This window comes from Pecten maximus, chromosome 15 (genome assembly GCF_902652985.1).
Source record: "Pecten maximus chromosome 15, xPecMax1.1, whole genome shotgun sequence".
Classification (NCBI taxonomy): domain Eukaryota; kingdom Metazoa; phylum Mollusca; class Bivalvia; order Pectinida; family Pectinidae; genus Pecten; species Pecten maximus.
Window position 1 is genome coordinate 8,214,931 of NC_047029.1, and position 13,105 is coordinate 8,228,035.

The 13,105-nt window shown below is 38.2% G+C and overlaps 1 protein-coding gene across 1 annotated transcript in view; it reads left to right on the forward strand.

Moving 5' to 3' along the window:
• The window catches only part of LOC117343833, a 71,319-nt gene that overhangs the window by 56,469 nt on the left and 1,745 nt on the right, over window positions 1-13,105 (forward strand). The window contains exons 3-5 of the mRNA XM_033906355.1: window positions 1,286-1,372; window positions 7,394-8,696; window positions 9,025-9,166. Coding sequence (XP_033762246.1) covers window positions 1,286-1,372; window positions 7,394-8,696; window positions 9,025-9,166 — 1,532 coding nt within the window. The remainder of the gene's footprint in view (window positions 1-1,285; window positions 1,373-7,393; window positions 8,697-9,024; window positions 9,167-13,105) is intronic.

Here is a 13,105-nt window from a genome sequence, read left to right on the forward strand (position 1 = left end):
TATGAACTTTGCTGTGGTTTCTCTGAAGTCTGAGTTTGTCTCTCTGATGTCGGTATTTGTTGTGACGATTCGGCCAGGTCAGATTGAACTTTGAGAATCTTTGATTTGTGAATAGCTTGTCAAAATACATTGCTATTTAATGTTACCAGCCCATTCCTTTCTACCAATGAATTTTTTCTTTATGGGCATTTACGTATCCATAGCAGAAACGATGTCACTGTAAAAGTAAGGAAAATTAGCCGGAATAATTTTAACTATGTCTGCACATGTATTGACAAAATGCAAGACAGATGATTTAGTCAAAACAGTACTGTTATCTAATTTTGTTTGATGGTTAATGTACTACATTTTAGTGTATTTGAAAACTAATGTATGATTTTGATATTTATGTGAAAGAAATATAATTTAACATTTCTATTAATACATAATTTTCTTGATGAAAGAAAACTAAAGAGAATTAATCAAGAAAAGCTGGCATATGTAAGTACAACAAGCCCACCGTGTGTTGATATGATATAGAAGATACAGCTTTAGGGGGAGAGATGGACTAGGGTGATCTATCATAGTGTGTAAGCTGGGCTGGTGACTAAACTGTTTGATTCAGATGTAGAGGTGGAGATGGTATCACTACTCATTCTAGGTGTCACTCCACCCTGCCTTCTGGTCTCACTCACCAACAAGCTTGGAGAGTATACTGGACCTAAAGAAACTGTTTGGAGAGTATATACTAGACCTAAACAGTTTGGAGAGTATATACTAGACCTAAACAGTTTGGAGAGTATATACTAGACCTAAACAGTTTGGAGAGTATATACTAAACCTACAACAGTTTGGATAGTGGGCTTGGATAGTGTACATAGTAATGATTCTGATACAGAAAGTGTTGAATAGGAAACAGAAGTTTGGGAGATTTAATATCGCTGAATATCTTCCTTGTTTGGAGACTATATATCACCACTACCTGGCGGAGGTTGCGACTTGAGTTTATGAGGTGAATTGTTAATAGAGAATTTCTTAATGCAATGTTTACAACATCATATCTCTAAAGCGTACCATTGTTTATAGAAATCATAAGTACTGTGAAATTTAGTTCGTACATAGCAAGATATGATCAACCATATATCAGATTATATCTGAACACATGCAATACGCATTCTACTGAAGGGCCTTACATCAATTGTGGAAGTGATTTAAGATTTGGATTTTTTTCTGTTATTTTTCATCAAATGGAATTTATACTTGTTCTAACAAAATTTTGACAGCAGTTCCTATTCGTGTTTTTCAGGAGTTTGTGCTGAGGGATACTGGACGTCACTGTCTCAGAGTATCAGTCCACAACCACTTTGGACGACTGCAGAAGACATGGATAATTGTAAGTAATATTCATTTCTTTTTCGAGGGCTTGTTTGAACACGCTTACATTTACTGTGTTGCAGTACAACTCATCATATGCAAGAAGTTTTGAGTTTCAGAAATATTTTTAAGGTAGCAGAATCATGACAACATTTTGATCTGTAATTTAGATTTTTCCTAAAATTCTATATGCTAAAATGAATGTTGTATGAAGTTTGGACATTTTTACATTCAGTGTGGGTCTCCTTCAGCTCAGTCATCAGCTTTTCAGCAGTAATCTTTGAATTCTTTTTATGACCTCTATGTGTATAGACATATATTGCCTATACATCACACTAACATCTCCTCTGCTACCATCTCTTCCATAGTTCTAGATTATTTGCACATTTCCTGTATTTCTTAGTCTGCTTTCGATCTCTCATCTATTCACAAAAATCCTTTAGGATATATCCTGAGCTCTCAAATTATCCTTGTCCTCCTTAGTCAGTCCCTACTCTTCCAATATACACTCTCACTCCCATTATTCCTAAACAACTCCTTGATATCTCTTCCTTTCCTTATCTTCCCAATGTTACATGTCTCCTCTCACTTCTTCCAGTGCCCTATTTCTATATTTCCTTTTGGCTATTTCTTACTTACATCACTCCCTACCACCTCAACCCCTGTCACCTACATACACAGTGTAGGTGTAAGTTTTAGTACCACCTACTAGCACATGTGTTCGTCTAAATATCACCTCACCCTTACCACCTACACCCTCAGGTGTTAGTCTGGGTGCCACCTCACCCCTACCCCCTACACCTACAGGTGTTAGTCTGGGTACCACCTCACCCCTACCCCCTACACCTACAGGTGTTAGTCTGGGTACCACCTCACCCCTACCCCCTACACCTACAGGTGTTAGTCTGGGTACCACCTCACCCCTACCCCCTACACCTACAGGTGTTAGTCTGGGTACCACCTCACACCTACCCCCTACACCTACAGGTGTTAGTCTGGGTACCACCTCACCCATACCCTCTACACCTACAGGTGTAAGTCTGGGTACCACATCACTCCTACCCCCTACACCCGCAGGTGTAAGTCTGGGTACCACATCACCCCTACCCGCTACACCTACAGGTGTTAGTCTGGGTACCACCTCACACCTACCCCCTACACCTACAGGTGTTAGTCTGGGTACCACCTCACCCCTACCCCCTACACCCACAGGTGTTAGACTGGGTACCACCTCACCCATACCCCCTACACCTACAGGTGTTAGTCTGGGTACCACCTCACCCATACCCCCTACACCTACAGGTGTTAGTCTGGGTACCACCTCACCCCTACCCCCTACACCTACAGGTGTTAGTCTGGGTACCACCTCACACCTACCCTCTACACCCACAGGTGTTAGTCTGGGTACCACCTCACCCCTACCCCCAACACCCACAGGTGTTAGTCTGGGTACCACCTCACCCCTACCCCCTACACCTACAGGTGTTAGTCTGGGTACCACCTCACACCTACCCCCTACACCCACAGGTGTAAGTCTGGGTACCACCTCACCCCTACCCCCTACACCTACAGGTGTTAGTCTGGGTACCACCTCACACCTACCCTCTACACCTACAGGTGTTAGTCTGGGTACCACCTCACCCCTACCCCCTGCACCCACAGGTGTTAGTCTGGGTACCACCTACACCTACAGGTGTTAGTCTGGGTACCACCTCACCCCTACCCCCTACACCCACAGGTGTTAGTCTGGGTACCACCTCAACCCTACCCCCACACCCACAGGTGTAAGTCTGGGTACCACCTCACCCCTACCCCCTACACCTACAGGTGTAAGTCTGGGTACCACCTCACCCCTACCCCCTACTCCTATAACATAAGAGGCCGCTGGTCGGCTCTTTTTCTATCGGATATTATTTTGCCGACTGCGACCTCTTATTTCCGAAGCACTAATTCTTTGATGCAGTTTCCGCCCGAAATCCGGGCGGAACTAAATATGCTTGAAAAAAACTCTTAAGAGGTTGACAGGTCATTACAACGATGTCTACGTATCATGTATGCAATATTTATCCCATATGTATGTCACAGACACAAATATATAGTATAATACGGTGTATAACACACAAAATACATGCCCATGTCGTTGTAGCACTTTTCTAGTCGTTTTTAATAATGGCTGCCTAATGGTTGATACAAAATAGGTGTCGTTATTTCAAACGGAACGAAATGATACGGACTTTGTTGTATTCCGCTTGTAGGACAGAGGTTGTAATCCATTTTTGTATTAACCGGCAAATCACGTGGTATATCTACTATCACTACCGACAGTATTGTCTGCTTGAGCTCTGCTCCGCTTCGGAAGAAGAAAACTTCATAATTTGTGTTTTTTTACGAAATTATTCTCATTTAATCATTCAATTATGGAAAGAAATATATATTGGACCCTGTGGATCATTTAAATGTAAGTTGACACGCTATATTTTTTCAATATACGAACTTTGAAAATTTCATCGTCAGCATCGGGAAAATCAGCTATGGGCAGTTAGAGGTTACACGGCGCCTGTCAAAAGTATCTCGCCGTGTAAAACCTCTAACATTGTTGGAGTACCCTACCCCCTACACCCACAGGTGTTAGTCTGGGTACCACCTCACCCCTACCCCTACACCTACAGGTGTTAGTCTGGGTATCACCTCACCCCTACCCCCTACACCTACAGGTGTTAGTCTGGGTACCACCTCACCCATACCCCCTACACCTACAGGTGTTAGTCTGGGTACCACCTCACCCCTACCACCTACACCTACAGGTATTAGTCTGGGTACCACCTCACCCATACCCCCTACACCTACAGGTGTTAGTCTGGGTACCACCTCACCCCTACCCCCTGCACCCACAGGTGTTAGTCTGGGTACCACCTCACCCATACCCCCTACACCTACAGGTGTTAGTCTGGGTACCACCTACACCTACAGGTGTTAGTCTGGGTACCACCTCACCCCTACCCCCTACACCCACAGGTGTTAGTTTCAGTATCGCCTAACCCCTACCCTCTACACTCTGAGTGGCAGGGTTTGACAGACAAATGAGTAGGTAATCAGCTGTACCTGATGCCAGAAACGTGATTTTACTTGACTGTTTACTTCATTTAACATGTGGAAATTATTTCTCACTATTCCAGAAGGTTGCACTTCTTTCCCATCATACTGTTGTGTATTTATTCAGGTATTCTGTAAAACTCGGCTTCCAGGTCATATACAGGGGAACAGAATAGTACAATAGAAATGATCCCAGAATGAAACTGAGATATTGATAGACAGTTGGAGATTGATATATTTAAGACAGTTGGAGATTGATATATTTATCTAATAGGGGACAAGTTATTTACAATATATATAAGCAAGTCAATATGAAGATATTTGAATATATTGATTAATTTTGTTACAAAGATCTTCATTTTCAAGAATCGCTTGCAAAAAAATACTTTTCCTAAAATCTGTTACAGAGATGATATCTAACCTTGGTGGAACAAAGTTTTAAAATGAAATGTTGCTGAAATATATATCTTTAGGTTGGAATGTTTAGGGGAAATCATTGTACCATTCCACTGTTTACACCCTGCCTCTGATTAATGTGGCAGGTTTGTGATATATCCTCCACACTTTCCCACCTTGAGAGATCTGAAGAGGACCACCAGACCATCCTTGTCTCTCTTCATCAATTCAATGTGTTTATTGTTCTTATCCTCCCTTCATGTCAGTCTTAGCTGATAGACACTATTCCCTGGTCATAGAGAAGTTCTAGTTTTGAAAACAAAGTGTCAAAAAGACCACCTGTCTTGAAAGCATTATTCATTGACAGATGTTTTATAAGATCTCTTCAACAAGTGTTTCATAATTAATTATACAATCTCAAACAATTAAGTATTCCAAATTAATTAGTTATCAGAATGATTCAATATAAATGTAAATTTGGACATCATTAGTTTGTCACTTAAATTAGAATTTATGATAACTTGTGGTGACAACTTTTAGATAACTTGAGGTGATAACTTGAGGTGACAACTTTTAGATAACTTGAGGTGATAACTTGTGGTGACAACTTGTAGATAACTTGTAGTGACAACTTTAGACAGCTTGTAGATAACTTGAGGTGACAACTTGTATCTATAACTTGAGGTGACAACTTGTAGATAACTTGAGGTGACAACTTGTAGATAACTTGTAGTGACAACTTTAGACAGCTTGTAGATAACTTGGTGACAACTTGTATCTATAACTTGTAGTGACAACTTGTAGATAACTTGAGGTGACAACTTGTAGATAACTTGAGGTGACAACTTGTAGATAACTTGTAGTGACAACTTGTAGATAACTTAACTTGTAGATAACTTGTAGTGACAGTTTGTAGATAACTTGAGGTGACAACTTGTAGATAACTTGTAGTGACAGTTTGTAGATAACTTGTGGCGACAACTTGTAGATAACTTGTAGTGACAACATTTAGATAACTTGTAGTGACAACTTTAAGATAACTTGAGGTGACAACTTGTAGATAACTTGTAGTGACAACTTGTAGATAACTTGTGGCGACAACTTGTAGATAACTTGTAGTGACAACATTTAGATAACTTGTAGTGACAACTTTAAGATAACTTGTAGTGACAACATTTAGATAACTTGTAGTGACAACATTTAGATAACTTGTAGTGACAACTTTAAGATAACTTGTAGTGACAACATTTAGATAACTTGTAGTGACAACTTTAAGATAACTTGTAGTGACAACATTTAGATAACTTGTAGTGACAACTTTAAGATAACTTGTAGTGACAACATTTAGATAACTTGTAGTGACAACTTGTAGATAACTTGTAGTGACAACTTGTAGATAACTTGTAGTCACAACTTGTAAATAACTTTCTGTGACAGATTTATAATTTGTGGCTACAACTTAACATGTCATTTTAACAGGATGTAGTGCACTGTTACTTGGTGTACAGTTAGATGTTATAATGAAACATACCTGTGTGTGGTTTTGTACAAGGTACGTGTATAGGTCATGAAATACACATTACAGTCTGTTTGCAGAAATAAATTATGAGATCATCACTGTCATCTCCGATAAATGGGGAGGGCATTATGCTCATCACCTTGTATTTATCACTAACCATCACCTGAATCAGTACGCCATAAACATTTCAGGCAGTGAGGGTTATATTATCTTTATCCTCCTAAAACTCAACTATTGACCAAGTCTGTGTTGAAATTCATGATAATAAGGTACCTTATTAGCTTGGATCTTAAGGGCCATCATCATAAACACACTAGATTTGCAGAAGAAAATACAGTAAATGTCATTTACTGGCAAAATATTTACTTAATTGATTTTGATGAAAGACAATCTTGGCACAATTCTTTTTGCAATATGACATGCACTAGTCTTATGTTCATTGAACTTGTTGGATTCTGCATCTATAACAAAATCATAATATTTAAAAAAGAAAACTTTAAATGATATAACTCCAGTGTTTGATTGATGGCCTTTGTATTCTTGTTATCTGAGTCATATAAAATCTAAGTTTGATAGGAACTGTACATCTATACACAGACCAGTTAGAATAACATATTGTTGTAATATCCTAAACTATCTATCAGATGTTTAATTAAGCTAGTGCTGACATATATTGCAGTAAAAGTAATCAGGCTGTGTTGGCTGATGAGAGGTCTGGAGGATCCCAACCACATGGTTCCTCCCCTTAACCCAGTCATTAAAACCAACTCTTCAGATAGTGATGATAGGTCAGGTACAGTTGGTGACCTTTGGTGTTAGAGGTTAAATGTCAGTCACTTGTCAGGTTATGTCTAAGATCAGAGGGGATTTTTCTTCTCTTTTCCCCAAAACTTTTTTATGTTAAATTTGGTTTTAAGGTTTTTATATCATGATTTGTGTTATTTACAGTAAGGTTTTATATTTCTGTTATCATTAAGCTCAAACAGTTATTGTAACATTAATATGTATTAAGATAATGTTTGTTTTATACAGTTCGTGGTGCGAAGATACTTGGACAACCCAACATTTACCATAACAACTGGCTCCAAGACTGTTGTCTCTCCAGGAGAACCAATCAGATTTCTCGTTGCCTTAGAGATTACGTCACGTATTGGTGCGATCCTGGAGGTGGAGTTCGGTGACGGAGAACACCACAGTACTGAACTAAAGGACACCAATTCTACTTCAATGGCACTTAACTCTGACCACGGGTCAATGATGGTCGTCGCAAGCTATGGACAGGGGTGCAGACTAATAGTGGAGTTTGAACATGCCTATCGTCGCGAGGGAACCTACCAGCCGCAGATGACTGTGTATAACAGTAATGACAGTGTGAATAGCAGACAAGACAATGTTTCAGGAAAGTTCCAAGGTTATATAAAGGTCATCAATCGCTTGTACGGAGCAAGATTTGAATCTGAGCATACTATTGCTGTTGGACAAATTTCTAAATTTCAGGTACAGTTGATTTCACCTTCAGTGAATGTTTCCTACCACTGGTTTATAGTTGATGAACATGACAATTATCTGGGTATGTGGAACACCAGTGTTAAGTACTTGTTGTACAACTTCTCAGAAGCAGGTGTCTACCAAGTCAGGGTTGTAGCAGCTAACATTATCAACAAAGTCCAGACAGGAACAAATGTTGTTGTCCAGGAGCCGATCTCTGACCTCCAGTTGACCTGTAACCCTAGTATATGTATCAGAGTTGACCAATTGCTCAGTTGCGTTGCAACAGTTGCTCATGGTAGCAATCCAAAATTTATCTGGAAGGTCCCAAATAGACATGCCATATTGTTATCTGTTTCAAAACAATCTGGTTTATCGAAGGCTAATTACACATTTGATAAGCGTGGAGGATTCAACATCAGCGTACAGGCTAAGAATGATGTGAGTGACATTACCAAGTCTGTAGACAATTTTATTTGTGTCCAGGAACCTGTATCTTGTGTCAGCATTGAAAGTTTTGGACCGGTTCTCCTTGGCAAAAAAACTGTGTTTGAAATCAATGTGGCACCATTGACATTCTTCATGTTGAGGTTTGAATCTGGACTCGACCGACGTGCATGGGGCAATGTGACTGTTCGACAGTTTCCAAATGATGATGCATTCTATGTAGCCTACCAGTTTGATAAGGCAGGTTTTCATGATGTCACTGTGACTGCCTATAACAACGTCTCCAGTACATCCCATTCCATCAAGGTTTTAGTATTGAGAGCAGTACCTGTATTGGACGCCAAGGTCATCGGTACAGCAATGGTTGGCATAGAAACAACACTTCAAGTCATCCCAAAATGTAAGTTACCATATAGCAGTGGTTATCAACACCATTAGAAATTTTTGAAATTTTAGTATTAATAATTTTCAAATGTTAATCCATAGGGGAGTGTTTGGCACAAAATCTAGTAAATCTTAGTCTGGGTTCACAGATTGATATCAGATATACAGTAGAGTTTGAATTTTGATCTTTAGCCTCGATGATTTAAACGGTAATATCAGTAATATGAAAATATTAATGTGGATATGTTACTGGAATATAAGTACTTGTATATTAACAAACAATCAAAGGTATAATGTGAAAGGTAGGATATACCCTTAATTTACTGGGTCATGTACTATTTCAGGGCCACGTGGTGTAACAGACAACTTGGAATATGAATGGTGCATTGATAACTACACTATAATAGGAGCAGGGATCTACTATTGTGACAGTGACCTTCCACAGGCCAGGCCACCACCAGGTCAATGTCACAGCAGCAAACTTTGGTAAGTTTCTCTAGTATTAGATAGAGTGATAATCTGGAAAATGTAACTATCCTCTGCTAATGCTAGCCATTAGCCATTTAGCCAATGACTAATCTTGAGATGGTTTGGTTTAAGACAATTGCTATTTTCACTTAGTTTTTAGCCAATATGGCAAAGTACAATAAAGCAATTCAAGTGTTTTGGCTGAAGTATATATTCACAAAGATTAGCCAAAATGACTTCAAGTAACTGTATCCAATCGCTAGCACAGTTATATCTATTGTATGTTTATGTGGTTCAAGTGGATTTTAACTTTGTTTCTATAAAGATGCAAGATTTACTTTGTTTCTATGGAGATGCGACAGATGCTTCAATGATCTAATATATTGACCTTGAACTGAGTGAAGTTATTATGGCTGAATTTGAGGCCTTGATATTAGTAGTGGCCTTGTCCTGTGCTTGCATCAGTCTTGTTCTGGCAGATTCTTGTCAGAACTCTGGGTTCAATTTATTGTAATCTGTAAGACATTTCTGGCCTTAACATTTCTGGCATTGACCCTGTGTATATGTATAAACCATTTCCATTAAGAAGTTGTGTGTTTTGAAAGGTATTGGTTAGACCAAGCAGCCATGACAAGCTGACCTTGACCTTGTGTATAATGTCTAAACCAATCTATAAGTAGTTATGTGTTAGGAAGGATGCTGGTTAGACCAAGCAGCCTTGACAAGCTGACCTTGACCTTGTGTATAATGTCTAAACCACTATATAGGTAGTTATGTGTCAGGAAGGATGTTGGTTAGACCAAGCAGCCTTGAGAAGTTGACCTTGACTTTGACCTTGTGTATAATGTCTAAACCACTCTATGAGTGAGTAGTTATGTGTTAGGAAGGATGTTGGTTAGACCAAACAGCCTTGAGAAGCTGACCTTGACCTTGACCTTGTGTATAATGTCTAAACCACTCTATGAGTAGTTATGTGTCAGGAAGGATGTTGGTTAGACCAAACAGCCTTGAGAAGCTGACCTTGACCTTGACCTTGTGTATAATGTCTAAACCACTCTATGAGTAGTTATGTGTCAGGAAGGATGTTGGTTAGACCAAACAGCCTTGAGAAGCTGACCTTGACCTTGTGTATAATGTCTAACCACTATATAAGTAGTTATGTGTTAGGAAGGATGCTGGTTAGACCAAGCAGCCTTGAGAAACTGACCTTGACCTTGTGTATAATGTCTAAACCACTCTATGAGTAGTTATGTGTCAGGAAGGATGTTGGTTAGACCAAACAGCCTTGAGAAGCTGACCTTGACCTTGTGTATAATGTCTAACCACTATATAAGTAGTTATGTGTTAGGAAGGATGCTGGTTAGACCAAGCAGCCTTGAGAAACTGACCTTGACCTTGTGTATAATGTCTAAACCACTCTATGAGTAGTTATGTGTCAGGAAGGATGTTGGTTAGACCAAACAGCCTTGAGAAGCTGACCTTGACCTTGTGTATAATGTCTAACCACTATATAAGTAGTTATGTGTTAGGAAGGATGCTGGTTAGACCAAGCAGCCTTGAGAAACTGACCTTGACCTTGTGTATAATGTCTAACCACTCTATAAGTAGTTATGTGTTAGGAAGGATGTTGGTTAGACCAAGCAACAGTAGGATAAGACATCAATCTTGATCAATCTGATGATTCAGGAGATAGATGGTGTTATGGTATAGCCATCTCACCAGAAATGATGCTGTAACACATGAGCAATTTATTACATCTGGAGTTACAACAAATTACCTTCTCAGCAAGTCCTGTTCTCTCAATTACTACACCACAAAACTTTGTATACAGCTGGATTGCCTTTGACATATTAAGATTTAGGATTACAGATGAAATTCTTGGTAAGTTTTGGATAAACAGAAAAGTTTTGGGTACAAAGTACAGATTGGATTTATTTTTATGTAACAATATTAGAGGGGAAAAAACACTACGCACACAGGAAGAGGATGTTGACGTTGGATGGATTTTGTTGCTCTAACAAGGTGTAAGAACATCTGTTTATCATCCGGCTCTCGGGATGTTTTAAGTATGGTGAACTTCACATTAAAGTGCAAGAAAATAATTTTTATGTGAAAATAAAAGTGGTTCAAAAATAGGTTTTTCAGCAAACCATTGCATTTTGGGTTTAAAACTGTAAATGTCATGCTGTAACACTGGAAAAAACTTGATTTTATCTGAAGAACTTCAAAAAAGTATCATCAAACATTTTTTAGGTGAAGCAAATTTGATAGACATTTCCATTTATCTCAGTTGGAAATTTCAAGCTTGTTTCACAAACATTCATTTTTTTTTTTTTTTATAAACTTGTATTTTGTTCCGCTGTAAATTAGTATAAAAGTATAGCAATTCTAAGTCCTATAAAATTTTTAATGAACGTGAGCAGGTTTTACGATTATATACATACAGGGAATGCCTCCTTACATATATCTGTTATGATCTTTATTTGTAATAAAACTTGAAATATTTCATGGAGGTGTGCCCCCAAAATGTCCTCCATCTGCATTCAACAGGAGCTTTATATGTTCCAATCTTGAATATAAAATACTGTTACCCAATTTACGATATATGTATCGTGTTTTTTGAGAAGGGTGTTCCCTGTTTACCGAAGTGATGTATCTTAATATATCTGTGACTGTTTGAGTTGTTGGCTGTATCACTTATGAAATCTGCATGATTTGAGAAATAACTATCCAACCCCGCCTTTAATATGAAACCGTTTATAATTGTAAGAAAGTTAACTGGCTATGATAACTGCTTGAAACAAAAAGCGATTGTCCGTGTAAAATCTGTAGTATTAGGTTGGAAGGTTACAGAAGAAAAAAAAGGAAAAAATCTTCCCCTTCAAGGCATTGTTCTGTATAGATAGAGCAGGCGGAAATAGCATTGTTATCAGAAGATGTTTAATTATGATAATCAGATGTGAACTGTATCAACCCTTCGTTTGGAGCTACAAAAATTATGTACAGTATAACATAAAATTTTTGTTATGTATCAACTTTTGTTGCGTTCCTGGTTGCTATGGAACCATTTGTATAAGTACATGTTTGTGTTTCATTGTATGTTGAATATCAAATATTTGTGTTTCACCATCAATGCTTCTGAATTTCCACTTTTGAATCCTAGCATACACAAATTAAAACAGAAAGAGCTGTACGAAATGAAACAGCTGTACGGAATGAAATGGCTGTACAAAATAAACAATGAAATGGCTGTACAAAATAAACAATGAAATGAACAATGAAATGGCTGTACAAAATAAACAATGAAATGGCTGTACAAGATGAAACGGACATACAAAATGAAACAGATGCTGTATGAAATGGAACGGCTGCAAAAAATGAAACAGTTGTACAAAATGAAACAGTTGAACAAATGTACGATACAGGTTTTTCTTCATGAATCTACATATACACTACATGTATATCTATCAAATTAGTATTTATAGGTGCTATTCACTTGCCTGCATATTTTGTACAATTCTTTGATATAGACTTTATGGGTTCCTTCTTACCTGATCCAATCTCTCCATGGCTATGGATACAAAATTGACTGAAGCTATGTTAGGAGTAAGTGACAAGTTAGTGACTGAAATACTTGATTTAAATTTTGTAAAAAACAAAATTTAAATTCCAAAATGTCATCATTGGTAGAGGAATACATTTGTAAAGTCATTATGATATCACTACGACGATAATGACAGCTTTCTTTATACAGCCATGATTAATATTTGACAATTGAGAGCACACCACATTTAAACTGCAGTACTTGGTAGTATTGTATGTATTTTGCTGTGTCAGCTTGTGAAATTTGATGGCAGGTTTTAAGATATGTGCTATGAAATGCTAAGGGACATTATGTGGGTGTAATAGCATAAAGGCAAAGATTGAAGACAATATGTTTGTCTACATATACGTTTA